General features: G+C 36.6%; 1 protein-coding gene across 1 annotated transcript in view; it reads left to right on the forward strand.

Annotated features, from left to right (window-relative positions):
- Positions 1–17252, forward strand: part of sez6l.S (seizure related 6 homolog-like S homeolog) — a 212681-nt gene that overhangs the window by 172270 nt on the left and 23159 nt on the right. The window contains exons 11-15 of the mRNA XM_041580264.1: positions 1914–2110; positions 7317–7511; positions 8147–8338; positions 13556–13750; positions 15031–15063. Of these exons, the coding sequence (XP_041436198.1) occupies positions 1914–2110; positions 7317–7511; positions 8147–8338; positions 13556–13750; positions 15031–15063 (812 nt within the window). The remainder of the gene's footprint in view (positions 1–1913; positions 2111–7316; positions 7512–8146; positions 8339–13555; positions 13751–15030; positions 15064–17252) is intronic.

Here is a 17252-nt window from a genome sequence, read left to right on the forward strand (position 1 = left end):
AGAAGTTCAGCTGTGGATTCTGACTGTTATATCCAACTCCAAAACCACAGTATAGACCTGACGGGAGACCTTAATTAAACTGTTCATTAACTTCAGTTGCAATTTTAGATATTAGGGATCCCATTAGTCATGACTGTCAGGGCTCTGAAATGAGTTGTTCTACAGTTTTCATATTTAGCTAAAGAATCATTAATTAAAAGCTGTGTGTGAAACCAAAAACACTCTAGAAACTATTGTGCCCCATGGGCATTATGAAGGATTATGTGTCAGCATTACATGATGTCTACTGAAGGACTTTAAGGGTTGCGCAGGTTACACAATTACATTTCTATAGATTTTTGATTATCTTGATTACCATCGTCTGCTCTGCAAATCTCTGACTGAATAGAGTCATTTAAACCAGCAAACAGGAAAGGTTGTATCAGTGCTGCATTGAGAATCTAGTCATGGGGATTTCATTGAAAAGAGTTGCAGCACAGTTATAGAGACCTACAAGAGGATGATCCATTGCATTGAAGGCTTCTAATAAATGGTTTAAAGATATTCTGACATGATGTTTATGTTATTCTACACTGTGCACATTGCAAGTAATTAATTCTACCATGTAAAATGTTATTCTTAAACCAATAAATGTCCCAGGCCATTGTGCATGGGCATGTACTTTCAGAAAGAGCCAGTACTTCACAATAGAACTGCTTTCAGATAAGTATTATGTCTCCTACTCAATGTAACTGGAGCAGTCACAACCTAGCCAAACTTGGATTTTTGTTATTGAGTGCTGTTCTCACATCAATCACTAGGTGGTGCATGGGTGTTAGGGAGTTGTTATCTTTTTACCTTCCAATTTTTCTGTTAAAAGGCTGCTGAGATCGAATGCATGGGAGTGATATCACTACAACTTTCAGTGCAGCAGTAGATGGTGGATGTTTATCAGAGCATAGTCATATGACTGAGGACACCTGGGAAACTAACCCATGTCAGATTTCAAAATTAAATATAAAAGTCTGTTTGCTCTTTTGGAAAATGGATGCAGTATTTTGCTGGAACAGCACTAATAGAAAAACAGTTTTCCCATGACACAATACCTTTAAGTAAATATGTATCTTCTAGATCAGGTGCATGATTATCAGCCTTGTTTTTAGACATAAAATAGGAGGTTTTCTGCTTTTCCAACGCATATGACTGGTTTGCTATTTAAGAGCTGGCTGTGCTGTGTTGATTTAGGAGTAGCCTTTGTGAATGTACTGACTGATCAATATAAATAATATGAGTAGCCCTGATATGACCTCACATTCCTTTGCACTCAAGACACTGTGATGTTGTTGTTCTCCACTTAACACCTTTTGATGCACACACAAAGCAATTTTTCTTATGCATTATGATTATATATTTCATGTAAGCGACATGAGAACATTCTGTCTACTATTCAGTATTCTGTCAACAATTCTTTGCCTCAGTCCAGGATGTTTTCATGTAAGTTTTTGAGTATTATAGATGAAGAGCTGTGCATGGTTTTAGCAAATTATAGAGATATTTTCCTGTAGTTATCTTTTTCTGCTTTTATCATTATCTGAATGATAAATTTAATGTGTAGTCCCCTGGTGGCTTTTGTAATAGGCTTATTCCATCTGCTAAAGACTTTAGGACTTTAGGATCCTCAACCTCACTAACCCCTTAGATGTCGCTTCCAGTGGCAAGTTTTGGTTGTCTGACAAACAGATCCCCCAGTAGGTTGCCAGTCCAGATGGTGCTATCAAATAGCCAATCAGAGCCTTTATTTGGGTTTTGTTTTGCTTTCCAACTCTTTTTACCTTTGAATGTGATACCCTACTCACTATAGACGATATCTATATATGAATGTGTGTGTACTATGGCACATGCAGATTCAGCAATTGTGTGCTTCTCTTTTCTAGGTTGAACCTGAGCAACAATGACATACTGACCATTTACGATGGAGATGAAATCACATCAAAGATTTTGGGACAGTTTGTTGGAAACACCGGCCCCCAGAAACTTTACTCCTCCTCCCCTGACTTGTCAATCCAGTTCCACTCGGACCCTGCTGGGCTGATCTTTGGAAAAGGACAAGGATTTATCATAAACTATATAGGTGGCCTATAAATTAGTTATTCTACAAAATAAACCATGCAAGGAGTGTGGGAAATGTAAAGCTATGGTTATACTTTTTGCGCTGAGTTATGTGGCATGAGCACATGAAGTCATATTTTATAATAATATGATAATTGATGACATTTCATACTCCTAGCCTTTTACTGGCACTCACTTTGCCCCATTTCTATACCTACTGATGTGAAACCAGCTCTGACATGCCATAAACATTGTATGGAAAATTACATTCATGAAATTGTTATTAAATTGAAAGTTTTCTTCTTCTAGGTAGAAATATATGTGTTTTGTGTTGAATATAAGCAAGAGGTTGGTTTCCTTCTGCCCCTTATGTGTGCGTTTTGACAGCACTGGAATCTGTCACTACACCCATGGGGCAGATTGAAGTTTGAAGATGCCAACATGATCTTTTTTTGGGTCATAATTTGCCCCATATGCACAGTCACAGGCGGATTCCAGTCCTGGCAATATGCAGATGACACAAGAGGTGGAAGGAGACAGAATCAGTGGTTTCTCCACTATAAGAAAACTGCTGCATGTTTCATTTGCCTTAGTGATGGGCTCTGCTTTTTTGCCCACGTATTACTTTTGCATTGTTTCTATTTATCCATTTCTGCTTTTCATGTAACTTTTAATCGATCTCCATAGAAGATTTTAGTATTTAAAAAGATCAGGTTTCAACAGTCGGTGAGCATGGGGCTATTCGTTTTAAATCAAACTGCTTGTTTGCTAGGGTTGATAACTCCAGGTACCAGACAGCAGTATTTTCTTAAATTGTTGGACTTCATATGCTCACATGTTTCATACTCTTCCAATTAACATTCTTGTCCCAGGTGCAGGTATTGTAGATTATACATTGTAAATGGCGTGCTGTGTTTTTGAAATATAAAACTGTTATGGAAGGTGCATACAGTATGTTATTTCAGCTGACATGGCTGACATGGCAGAATTGTGTAGCACAAGGGTTGCATTTGTTCTTTATACCCTTTTGAGTGCCAACTGTGGTGATGGGATCAACACTGTGCATTTCTAAGCAATGCATTTGAACCTGCAAACACAGAATTTTGGCACTAGTACAGATAAATCTGTGCCATAGATTTCACAATGTGCAACACTTAAAAGGTAAAAGGGGAACAATTTTGTGTAAAAAACAGTGTATTTATTCCATGCATGTCTATGCATACATATGGTTGTCTCCATGACACCTAAAGGTCATATCTAACTGATAGCAATCTCCCTTTAGCAGAACAGTTAATTCTGTAAGTGCTTATTGGCATTACGTAGACTGAAATCATTCTAAACAGCAGCCCTGGCATTTGAATTGTTAAGACACCTTTAAGCACTTTAGGGGGAATGTAATTAAAAGTTGCAAGCATTATTTAAAAAGGCGCCTTTGCGAATGTTTAGCACTGCTCGCAATGTAAAATCAGTGGCTGTGGAATATTACATTGCGCAATAATATCAGTGGCTGTGGAATATTACATTGCGCATTTTCGCAAAGCAAAGGTTTATAGTTAACACCTGATCTGGAGTTTCGTTAGATAAGTTGTCGCTAAAAAGACTTGGCATTTGTGAAAATTAATTGCATATGTTGCAAATGTTCGCAAACTTTGCTATGAAGTTGTTGAGGTTTTTAATTAGTCATAAAGGAGGCAAACGTGGAGGAACACACACACACACACACATATATATATATATATATATATATACATATATATATATATATATATATATAAAAAATACATATCAATTATTAATCTATTATTATATAAATACCATTAATTCCATTATAAACATTGATTAGAAAAAAAATATAATTAGCACTATGTATCCCCTAGAAATGCAGTTCACATGCAAAAGAAGTAGGTATTGTGATTGTGAAGATTATTCTGCTATGGTCTGTGCTCTATCTATATATGTAAAAAAAAGGTGAATGCGATATTCTATTATTTAGTTAGATACAATATGTATTTTGTAAGTGGTGAAATCGTAATGGCAATTGTAGCTAATTAACTGAAGGAGTAAAAGACTGGTTCCATAAACCACTCTTTAAGATAAAGATGCATAAGGATAACTTGTCTTGTGTTTCATCTCCATAAGCCTTTGAGGTGAAATCATGACGTGTATTACTCATGCTACTGAATGTAGTTCTTTAAGTATTCCCTAAAACCCCTGAAAAATTAATATTTTGCAATGTATTCAATGAAAGTCGGATGGTTATTTTAAATAGTGTACTTGTGGATATTTCTGCACAATGTGTTTCCTTTCATGCTTGAAAAAATTTGTGATCCACCTTTTAAATTTGTTTAGCTGTGGTTCAGTGCATTTAATTAAGATACATAAGTAAAATTAAAGTTCATTTAAACATGTTTAAAGTCATTGTTAACCTTCTCCAGTCAAAGGTTTCTCTTTCTCTCTTAAAAGCTTGGGGGAAAGGCAGCTGTGTAATGTAGGAATACAAATCCCAACACTTTGCTTTGCATTTGAGTTTAATAAAACTCACAGGGACCTCAGCTGATAAAACATATCCATTGCACCAGGACTCCAGTTCTAACCCACATATATAATAAAATACATTGATCCCCATACTGTATGTAATAAAAGGCACACATTTTGCATAGAAGCAGTAATCTCAACAGCCAATAAGATGTTTGCTTCTAAACAGGTGACCAGTAAATTCTACCTGCTGATAGGTTGATATGGGTTACTGCTTCTGGGCAGTGCCTTTAATTACATATGGGGATTTGTGTCTTTTATACCAAAATGTTGGCAAGTAACAGTATAACAGTACAAGGTAACTAATACACCAGTGCAAGTGAGTTTTTATTGTCAAAAAAGTAGACGGGGATAATATAACTGTGATCATTCTGTATACATTTGTGGGAAAGTAGAATCGTACTGCCTCAGTTCTATATAATTAAATGTAAGTCGCCTTTAGCCAATATTACATTTTTGCTGCTCTTTTAAATAAGACAGGACTGTTTGTCATGTCAGCCCAATTATTTGTACCAACTGAGCACCTGCTGGGCGTCAAAAACTAGGGGGTTATTTATCAAAGTCCTAATTTATCTCAATATTTTCTGCTATAAACTCTGATCAAATCCGCTCGGGTTTTTTTTACGCTTATTTATTATTACATTTTCCCGAAAATTTGCTTTGTGGGTAAAAATCCGATTTTTACAATTTTTTCGGATTTCTTTATCCGATTTTCAAGATTTTTTTGAATTTTCACCCAAAAACTCTGAAAACTTTGAGGTATTGCACGAAACCCAGCGCACATCAAAAAATCATTGGGACTTCTCCATTGACTTATATGCAACCTTGACAGGTCTGAGATGCCAGATTTTCACATTCAGACTTTTCCATACTCAGGGTTTAAACAATTCTGAAATATTCGTGATTTTTTAAAAGTCTGATTTTTTAAAAAAAAAAAAAAAAATCACACATTTTTCGGGATTTTTGCATTCAGAGTTTAGTAAATAACCCCCTAAATGTAAAAAAACTCAGAAATGCCAAAAACAGAAAATATTTTGCTGACGCTTTTTAACAAAATGATCTGTAGTTGGATAGTCAAAGACAAAGTCTAGACAAAGACAAATAAAATTAACTTTAACGTTAATGGTATAATAGTCTGTGACTGTACAAAAACCTGCCCAGAGGTCATGAAAGGAACTGGATACACACAGAAATGTTGTGGATCACTATTGACTATACACACATGGATGAGCAAACTCAACTGATCTATCTAATCAGTTTGATCCCTACACATATGTTACTGAAGAACAGACCAGTCCAATTTCAGAATAATGACCCCGTACATACTGAAATAAGTTATAATCAGTTATGTATTTATTTTTTGTGAATCAACCATGGTTCAATTGCATATGGATTTGACAAACATGTTTATTTTTTGGGGGGGTCCTCCCATTCATGGGCCTTCCTATAGTTCAGCTGAAGATTAAAGCTTTGATACAAGAGGCATTGTGTAGAGATGAATACATGAGCCAAATGTTGGTCTTTGGCAAAAACTATTTTCCAAAATATTTGACATGTCTGTTCAACCATGGTTTAATATCTAAACCAAAATGCCTTTTTGCTAACAATGAAAAGTCTCAGAGGCAAGCTAAGGCTTTACTATAATTTTTGTCTAAAAAAAACAAAACAATGTAACATCCCTAATTAGACCTCTACTATATAGTAAGAGTGTAAATATGCCCAAACGCATAGGATAAGAATACAGTACATATTTAATCAGCTATCGGCTGCTACTATTCCAGATGATGAAATAAAGCCAGACAGAGAAACCTTTCCTAAATGCTTCTCTTGCCTTTCTCTTTTATTCTTGTTGTTTCACCCTGTTTCTTTGTCGAGCATTCTAACCTAGGCTGCAGTGATGCAGGTGGTGTGATCGCACCTATTACTGCACAATCTTAGATGGGGCCCGGTGCACATCCTGCAACCGGGCCAAGTCGTGAATAGTTATGCTATTGATAGGCAGCCATTCACAAAGCTAAATATTATGGAAGAGATAGAAATCTGAGACCATGTAATGAATCCCTGCATTCTGGAACATTTTCTGAATTACTTTGGAGAACCTTTTTACATAATACTTGCAACACTTTATTGAGCTGTATATTTGCAAATCCCTTTTGACACGCCACTAATATTCACAGAAATTTAAAACTTATATCTCTAGCATTATCTATTACTTGACAGCTTGTTTGTTTGAGCTAACAAAGGGGCTTGGAGGGGCAACAGAATATTTCATTGTGTTCAGATTTAAAACAAGAATCTCCGGTACACTGTATCTTATCTACAAGAATACAACATTAGCTGTAAAAAACCCACAAGCTGAATATTTCTGAGTTAATTAAATGTGAGAAAAAGTAATGCAAGTGAGATGGAAATAATGTTCTCTCTTATAATCTACTAATCAATGTGTGTTAATTAACCATTAGTTACAGATTAAAGGATAATGTAAATGAATACACTTCAAGATAATTAGCTGTAATTACAAAGCTAGCAATGTCACAGTCCGTGTCCATTTTACTGTAGTGTGTGACGCATGAACGTAAGGAATAGTTTCAGCACACAATATTACAAAAGTCTCTTACATTAAGAAATCATTTTATATTAAACTGGTCCCTGGTGCAGAATGGAGGCAAACATTTCTTTTCTCTGACATTTAGAGGTGTCCAGAAACGACTCTTGCTCAGACCTACCTGAGATTCAAAATGGATGGAAAACCACATCCCACATAGAGCTGGTCAGAGGGGCCAAGATCACCTATCAGTGTGACCCAGGTTATGATATTGTGGGAAGTGAAACCCTGACCTGCCAATGGGATCTTAGCTGGAGCAGTGATCCCCCATTTTGCGAGAAAAGTAAGTCATATGTTTACTATGGTACGGAACCTAGCTAAATTGTTTCATCTAATTCAAACCAAGATATCTTTTACTGAGGAAATTTCAGGGTTTTTTTCCATTTTAGTATAATTTTACTTTTGAAATTAAACAAAGCTTTATTCTAGTGACAGGGGAGCTCATTTATAAATACTGGGCAATTTTGAACCCACAGCAAATCAACTAAAGGATCCAATGAGATTTTTGCCCATGCGCCACTTTACACTCGTATTTTTTATGCATAATGGGAAATGCTTGCTTATGGTAGATACATGCAGTGATAGGCTGGAAATGCTTGATTTGATGATGATGATGATGATGGATGGAAAAACATGGCAATTTTAGTCAACTATTAAGATAGAAGTTGGTGGAAGGTTTTTGAAATAAACATGTTTACAACCAACTGCCCGAGACATCAGTAAGGGCATCGGCATAAAGGAGCAACATGAGCAAATAGCTGAACTCATGAAGGTTTAGTAACTGCAAAGCATTACAGGTATTGCATTAATTATCTGGAAAGAGAAAGAAAGATCTGAATTACAGGAAGGTCATCTCCCATAGACCCCATTTTAATTAAATAATTTTAAAAATGTTATGAACGATTTCCTTTATTATAGTTATGTACTGCACTGATCCTGGAGAGGTGGAACACTCCACTCGTTTAATCTCAGATCCAGTTCTCCTTGTTGGAACCACTATTCAATACACCTGCAACACAGGCTTTGTGCTAGAAGGAAGCTCTCTACTAACATGTTACAGCAGGGAGACTGGGACACCCATCTGGACATCAAGAATCCCACACTGTGTCTGTAAGTAATCTCCTGCATAGAAATTGGCAAAATACTTTATGATATCTCAGAGACTGGAATTATTCTAATATAAATATATAGGTTATTTTGACCTTTGGTGATGTATCTTAAACAAAATAATAAACATATAGCAGTTCCGCACATATTCTGCACATTACTAGTAAAATATGATATCAATATTATACCAAACAGCACTCAATTTACCCAGGGCTTCTCCCTACTAATGCCTTTTGCACGATTAAGTGCTCTTCTGATAAAGCACCCGCAAATGCTATGTGTTTGTTATTATGTATCTTCGTCTTTAGGACTTAAGCCTAGACGCACAGATAATATCGTACAGAACTAATTTTCGTCCGATATTCGGTGTGTGTATGGTGGAAAAAGAGCCGACCGATATCAGCAGAAGACTTGGATATTGGTCGGCTCGTCAATCAGGCTGGACGGAAAATTTTGATCAGGTGCCTTTGAAGGGACCCAAACATCGGCCATTGTTAGTGCTGAATCGTCAGATACAGGTAGTTTCTTCCTGTATATCTACCTGTATATCTGACGATTCAGCTCACGTGTGTATTGAAACAAATGATCTTTCTTGGAAAGATCTTTTCCAAGAAAGATCGTAATTGTTACATCTATGGCCACCTTTATTAAGGTCTACTGATTCATGTCTCTGCTGATTGGTTCTCTATGATAACATTTTGAAAGAAAGTGAAATAATTACCTTGCTATATGAGGGATAAAAAATAGCTTTTAAATACAACTTCAAGAATTAGAGGACAACATGGTTGACAACCAAGCCTTACATTGTACAGTACATTCTCAATTTTGCAAGAGAAATAGAACACAGGAACATAGAGTCACCTCCATAAAAATAAAGTGGGAAAATACAAAACACAGAAGGGAGTATATGTACTGTAAAATCATAAAAGAGGTTTTAATATTTCTGTTTTTATGAAGTGCTGTATACTGTGTTTCATATTCAGTAATTACATCAGGTTGTTTGCTATTCGAGAACCAGCTGTTGATGACTTAGAGCAGGCACTGAAAGCAATGTTTCTATCTCTATCTTCTTTTGGAGGTGACACAAAGTTATGCACAGCTAAACTGTCTTCTGGGTTATAGTTGGAACTAGTACTGACTCCTACTCACACACATACATCTTTCATTATAGACTCCTGATTAATTATTAGCCAAACAAGGTGTGGGTCCTGGGATTTTCCAGATAAGGGACCTTTCTGTTATTTGGATCTCTGTATGCCAAGTTTACAAAAAAGTATTTAAACATTAAATAAACCCATCAAGACTGACTTTAGAAGCCAGTGGTTTTTGAAGCCTCCCATGAGGATTGATAAATATTTTAGTTGGGATTTATTTGGGATTTTTAATCATTTGACTAATTTGTACACTAACAAAGGGGAGGGGGAGAAAGCACTACAATATGTAGAATGTTTTGTTTCCAATCAGAACAGCTACTTTATTTTTTGCATCTCCCCAGGCACAAGACAGTTGACCTTTTAGAATTATTATTCCAGGGTCTGGTGACTTTAGAAGCCAGTGGTTTTTAAAGCGATTACTGATAAAAGCTTTGCCTGCAGCTAATCTGTTTGTATAAAAGAGAGACAGTGAACAATATGACATTCACTTTTTTAGACTGCCATTATTACAACAGCAATACTGGTCCACTCCCAGTGGTGGGAGTACAGGCTATTCATGGACTTTAAAAACATATAATTTACTGGTCATATTTTCTCTTCACGGCAATAAAAAAAAGTTATTGAGTACAGTGAACCAAGAAACTGATGTGTTTTATGTCTAGAGGATACAATTTGTGCACCCCTGATTAAAGGCTGTCACAGGGGTGCAAATTCTCTGTAAAACAAACGTACCTAAAGTGCAAAATGATTTGTTTTCCTCTCAGTGACTCATCAACGTTCTTCCTCTGTCATATCAGCAGATCTATTGAACACATTGATTGTAGCTGTCAAAATATGTTTGCTGCATCAAAGAGTTAGTCAAGAAATCAATAAGAGGGAACACCCATATAATTACATGTCATAGAGTCACAAAATGTGACTTTTATCGTCCTTTCATTTACTGCCACATTTCAGGTTTTTTTTATCCTTTTAAATTGTATGATTTACTTCTTACTCAAACTACATTTTTATACCTTATACGACTGTTGTGCTTTGTTTCCAGTAAACCTTCGCAGTCACACTGTATTGCTTGCTTTGTCCCTTCGGTTTTTTATTGGCATGAATTATATGATATGGAAATACTGTAGTCTCCAGGCCAGCCCAATCTTGTGCTTTTATTAGCCTCCCCCATCCATTAACAGGAGAACCCACAATGATAAATACAGTAGGGGCCAACACTGCTACATTTTCAACTAAATGTAGTGGGTTCAACTGAGCAGTCATTTAAAACAGATCTATGTTTTGTAAGTGCCTCTACTATTACTTTGTTCAGATCCCAGGTATAGGCACCTGAAAATGCAATCATTCAACATGGGTTCCATATTGCACTATGTTTCAAATACAGTATATGGACACAGGAGGCCAATTTCCATTAAAGACTCTAGATTAGGCTTCAGTGCTTCCAAATATGGGGCCTGGACAACTAGATAGACAAGTGGTGAGCTACTATCCCATTGTTTGATGGGGAAGGGGTGGATAATAATGATGCCTGAATCCTTTTTACAGCGAGAAATTCTAACTCATATTTCTGAAAAACCATGAATTTCATCTTAAACCTGCACCCAGCAAAAAAGTTTGCTCATACCCAGAGGGCAGTTCTAAGCTTGACTATCCTTACTGCTTGAGACTTAACAGGACTATGGTTACATTCATCACCCTTTCACTCTATTATCAATAAACAGAAATTAGAAATAAAAGATTCCTGTACAAAATAAACTTTGCCAATATGTTTTACTAGATGTTTATATGACAATAAAGTTACCAATGCTAATTTTAGAAAAATAAGGGTATATTATTCCTTTAATAGCTAGTCGGAAAATGGAGACACTGCTGGGGTGGGATGTATACATTGTGTAAACTGAATTCTTTGCTCTGGACCCCACTGGAAGTTCCAAATAGATGTACAGTAAAAGAAATAATGTGTTGAGAGGGTAGCTGTGCTTTTTAATATTACCTCCCTGTTACATGCACTCCACGGAAAGGAGATTAAGGGGCAGATTTACAAAATTCGAGTGAAGAATTCGAATGTAAAAAACTTTTTGGGTACTTCGACCATCGAATTGGTTAAATTTGTTCGAATTCGAACGATTCGAAGTAAAAATCGTTCGACTATTCGACCATTCGATAGTCGAAGTACTGTCTCTTTAAAAAATACTTCGACCACCTACTTCGGTAGATAAAACCTACTGAAGTCAATGTTAGCCTATGGGGAAGGTCCCCATAGGCTTGCCTGTGATTTTTTGATCGAAGGATTTTCCTTCGATCGTTGGATTAAAATCCTTCGAATCGTTCGATTCGAAGGATTTAATCGTTCGATCGAACGAAAAATCCTTCGATCGATCGATCACAGGATTTCCGCAAAATCGTTCGACTTCGATATTCGAAGTCGAACGATTTTAGTTCCCAGTCGAATATCGAGGGTTAATTAACCCTCGATATTCGACTCTTGATGAATCGGCCCCTAGGTTTTTTTTTTGGAAAAGTTGAATTCCCAGTAAAGGGATGACAACTAATACATGTTCTAGAAATCATAGTACAGTTATAGGATCCATTATCCAGAAAGCTCAGAATTAAGGAAAGGTAGTGTCCCATAGACTCCATTCTATCCAAATATTCCAAATTTTTAAAAATTATTTCCTTTTTCTCTGTAATAATAAAACAGTAGCTTGTACTTGATCCCCACTAAGATATTATTAATCCTTGTTGGGAGCAAAACCAGCCTATTGGGTTTATTTAATGTTTACATGACCCTTATCCGGAAAACCTCAGGTCCCGGGTATTCTGGATGACAGGTCCCATACCTGTACATACAAATAATTTAACAAAACTGATTTGATATTGTTTAGGGAGAAAAGCCTAATCTCTATAAGTGGAGAGACCTAAACATTAACAAAACACACACCTCCATATGTAATAAAAGGCACTAAGTTTGCCCAGGAGCAGTAACTCACAACAACCAATAAGATATTTGCTTGAAAACAGGTTAGCAGGAAGTGCTACTTGCTGATTGGTTGATATAGGTTACTGCTCCTGGGCAGAATTAGTGCCCTTAATTACATAACCCCCACAGTTTTTAAAAATTCCTTTATATTTGTATTATACGAATACAAGTTATTCGGTAGGTTAATATTTGTATTTGTGCTTCCCAGCTTTAAACTATGTGTGGTTGTCTCCACCTAATGTCTGAAACTGAAATTAATCTCACAAAATAAATAGAGATCCTGAATAAACTGGATTCCATGAAATATTCATGCACAGAAAAATACATACAAATTATTTGTTGTGTTGGTTTAGGCCAAGAAAAAATAGTAATGTAATTTAACTGCATAGATATCAAGGAGAAATAGAGCTCAACAACAAATTCATTTGTTTATGCTGATACTTAGGACATGCTCTGGGCTGTCATTTACATGAGTTTAGGGAACAACTCACAATATGCAGTATTCATATTAAAAACAGGCTATAATTGTAGCTGATTTAGTAATTGCCAAATTCATATTATGTGGCAGCAAGAAACAACAGGGCATTCTGTGTTACAGTTGATTAAAAACCATCACTATAAGCTTGGGTTGTATGAGAGATAGAACCTCCTATTTTGATATTTGTTTTGATGATTTCTGACCATCCTCAATCTTAGCTTCTAAAAAGCAGCCCAGAACAGATGAGAATGGCCAGTGCCACTGGCACTCTTAAAATGGCATAATGGGAAGCGGCTGTGCACAGATTTGAAGGCTTGGATTATTGCTGTTATAGGAATGCTGAATCTTGGAGCTTGTACCCGATATATACAAATCTCTCTGATATACTGAAAACTATACTTGTATATTATGTTTAGGATATAATAACAGCATTTCTATATTTTATAGGATTTTGTTTTCCTTTAAACCTTGCTTATAAATAGAGGCAACGTCAAAAACTTGAATGAATGTTGTAACTATGCTAAAATACATCAATGTTTTTCAGCACCTAGTTAAGTCTATGGTTATGAATATTGTTGATATCTCATACTCATCCTATGTCTTTACAGCGGAGGAGTCCCTTGCCTGTGACAACCCAGGATTGCCTGAAAATGGCTACCAAATTCTTTACAAGAGGCTCTATCTGCCTGGGGAATCGCTCACATTTATGTGTTATGAGGGTTTTGAGCTGATGGGAGAAGTTACCATTAAATGCATCCTTGGCCAGCCATCCCAGTGGAGTGGGCGTCTGCCTATGTGTAAAGGTATTGATCAAATAAATAGGATACATGTTACCTATGCATTGCTAGATGTATTGCATTGTGTATGCTTGATTGCATTGATGGAACAAAGGTCTGCATTTGAGAACTGGGCTGTATACCTTGAAAATTAAACAAATCCTTCACCTGATTCCATTAACTGAATGAAATGTATCACAAATATTCTGTTTTTCCTTCTCTTCCATTGGAGATGCATCTGATAAATAATGTACAGTACAGTGGAAAGCATTTTCGATATAATCTAGTATATTGGCAGTACTACTACCACGACCAAAATTCTTTATTAATGTGGTAACATGACAGTTGGTGGCTCATGTCACTTAACATTTTTTTAGCAAAGAAACATAAGAGAGTAGAATGTTTGCCTACTGCTTTCTGAACTTTGACTTTGAGGTCCCCTTGAAGCCTGTCAGCCTCAATAAGGAAGCCCAGGCAGCTTGTGTTATAATATTTTCACAGTCAGTCACATTTATGCCATACTTGTTTTGTTTTTATTTTACCTAAGCTGAAAAATGCACATTTTTTTCTCCTATTATAAACAAAAAGCAATCTGTTTGCTCCAGGCCTACCTCACATTTGTGCTGAAATATGTGGCACGCCATTAGGATTAACAAGCAACCTTCTACAATCAAGATTCTCATAAATCAGCCTCTCCTTCTGCTCTACTTCTCTCCTGATCTAGTGATAATGCGTTTCATGGCAAAATAATGAGGTGAAAGCTATTACACTAATATAGTTTTCAGTATATCAGAGAGATTTGTATATATTAGGTTTGGAAAAACCACATTTCCCTGTTCATTCCTGATGGAGCCGGTTCTATGGCATGGGTAACGGAGGGTTACATCATGTATAAAAGCATTTTAGTATGGGTTTTTGCATGAGTCTTTCAACGTAATTGAGTCTGCCGAGCACTTTATGGAGTGTTTATATTGAGTAATAGGAGGAGTTTCAAGTCATCAAACTCCATTACTGCCTAATGTGACTATTCTGTCTGCATCTTAGATGCAAGTAGATTGGACTTCAAGAAGGAACAGCCACATTAATCAGCAGTGGGTTGATGAATGACAGCCAGTGTAATAGCAATATCACCCTGACTCCACACTCAGGATTTTAAATAGCAGCCCACTTTTTTTCAGCATTGAGAACTATAGTAAACTGCAGCCTGGACTTTAAAGTATTTGAAAAGCAGAGCTTGGTTGCAGTTTTTTCAAAAGTAAAAAATGTAAACAAATTATTAAATATGTGTCATTTTTCTCCTCACTCAGCCACTCAGGATCGTTTTGAGCATGCGTTACAAGGTAACCTAATTCTCTTCTTTTCACATTATCACTGTTGTAGCTCCGTCTTCAATGTGTTGTCATATACAGATATGGGATCCGTTATCCAGAAAGCTCTGAATTACAAGAAGGCCGTCTCCCATGGAATCAAATAATTCACATTTTTTTTAAATGATTTCCATTTTCCCTGTAATAATGAAACAGTACCTTGTACTTGATCCCAACGAAGATATATTTTATCCTTATTGCAGGGGAAACAATCCTTTTGGGCTTATTTAATGTTTAAATTATTTTTTTAGTAGACATAAATTATGGAGATCCAAATTACAAGGCCCATAATCCAGAAAACCCCATGGCGAAAACAATTTTCACATTTTTTTTGTTTTATTAACTCTTAGAAATGGGCATTTTCAGAAAATATTTGATGAAAATGTTGACTATAAGCATAACACTCAGGCCCAATGTGCATATATGGAATACCATTTGAAAGCATTACACAGCAGTGGTTGACAGTAATCATTTCAGTATCAACAATATGTCTTTATAGTATTCACAAAACAAAAGCAGTGACTCTGGAGTACACCGGGTATCCTTATGGGATAATGGCTTCTGTGGATCTAGATCTACAATGGTTTTTCCTTCATAGAATCCACCCATCAGTTTTGACTTTTTTGGGCCCTGCTTGCCTTAGACAATGGAAGAACACACCCACCCTCCTCTAAGAGGACATGCAAGAAAAGTTCTAGACTACTCTCCTGCATTATGTGTTCTCACTGTGGGGGTTTATTTGACTCTACTTATCAAATAGGACCCCAATCACTCCTTGAAGAAGCCTACATATCTCAGTGGGGCTACTCCACCATTTAACCTTACTTCTAACACAGAGATATAATAATATAATGACAGGCAGGTTCCTCCTCCCCTTTTACTCATTAGGTGGACACTTTATGGAACACACTCTGGATGGGGCTTCCAGTATATTAAACTACTGGACAGAAAATGTGTGCTGATATATGATAGTACAGCTGTAGATCCATTACCATGATACCCGTTATCCAGAAAGCACCAAATTAAGGGAAGGTCATCTCCCATAGGGGTAAATTTATCAAAGAGTGAAGTTCTGCCACTAGAGTGAAATTCCGCAGCTCTCAATTAATTTCTATGGGATTTTGAAAGGCGTATTTATCACTGGGTGATAGTGAAAGTTCACCCTTTGATAAATACGCCTATAAAAATCCCATAGAAATGAATGGTGAGTGGTGGAATTTCACTCTAGTGGCGGAACTTCACTATTAACTTCACTTTTTGATAAATATACCCCATAGACTCCATTTCAATCAATTAGTTAATATTTTTAAATATGATTATCTAAGTAATAACAAAAGAGTACCTTGTACTTTATTCTAACTAAAATATAATGAATCCTCATTGAAAGTAAACTAATCATGTTGGAATTAATTATTTTTTAAATGATTTGAGCAGACTTAAGGAATGATGATTGAAATTACAGAAAGATCCCTTTATTTGGAAAACCCCCAGATCCCAAGCATTCTGGACAGGGCCGCCATGGGGGGGCAGTCTTCTCGGTTTGGTGGATTTTACCTCTTAAGGGGAAACCCAGCCGTGTTGCAATTGGGCCCTGTACCTGCAACAGATAAAGATGGGTTCTTTACCTTACTCCCATTGAACTGCCTGCCCCTATCCCAAGTGGCCCAGCCTGCCCCCAATACTGATTTGCCGAGCCTGCTCCCAAAACTGATTGGTCCAGCCTGCCCACAATAAAAGTTGGCCCAGCCCTCCCCCATTGTGAATCATACAAAGGACAAATGGACAAAAAGTGTTGGTCAGAAGAGCTACAGTGGGAGGTGAGATGTGTATGTGTAGAATATTATGGTAAATGGGAGAGTGAGAGAGATTGGGGGATACAGAAGTAGAGAGAAAAGTATGTGGAGAACACCAAAGTTGAGGAAAGGTAGGTGATCCACTGGCAGAGGTGAGAGTGTGGATAAAATATATACTAAGGAAAGTTTAAGAGAGAAGAAAAGTAAGAGAAGTAAATACAAACTGAAATGCTGTAAAGATTAGAAAATACAAAGGGCTAGTGGAGGAAAGCAGGACAGAAAAACAGCAGACATCAAAGAAAACCAAGAACAATCTTTAGCTGAGCTCTAGGTTGCTTGTGTAGCAGTGCACAGTAGTTAAAGTGTATA

This window comes from Xenopus laevis, chromosome 1S, assembly GCF_017654675.1.
Source record: "Xenopus laevis strain J_2021 chromosome 1S, Xenopus_laevis_v10.1, whole genome shotgun sequence".
NCBI lineage: Eukaryota > Metazoa > Chordata > Amphibia > Anura > Pipidae > Xenopus > Xenopus laevis.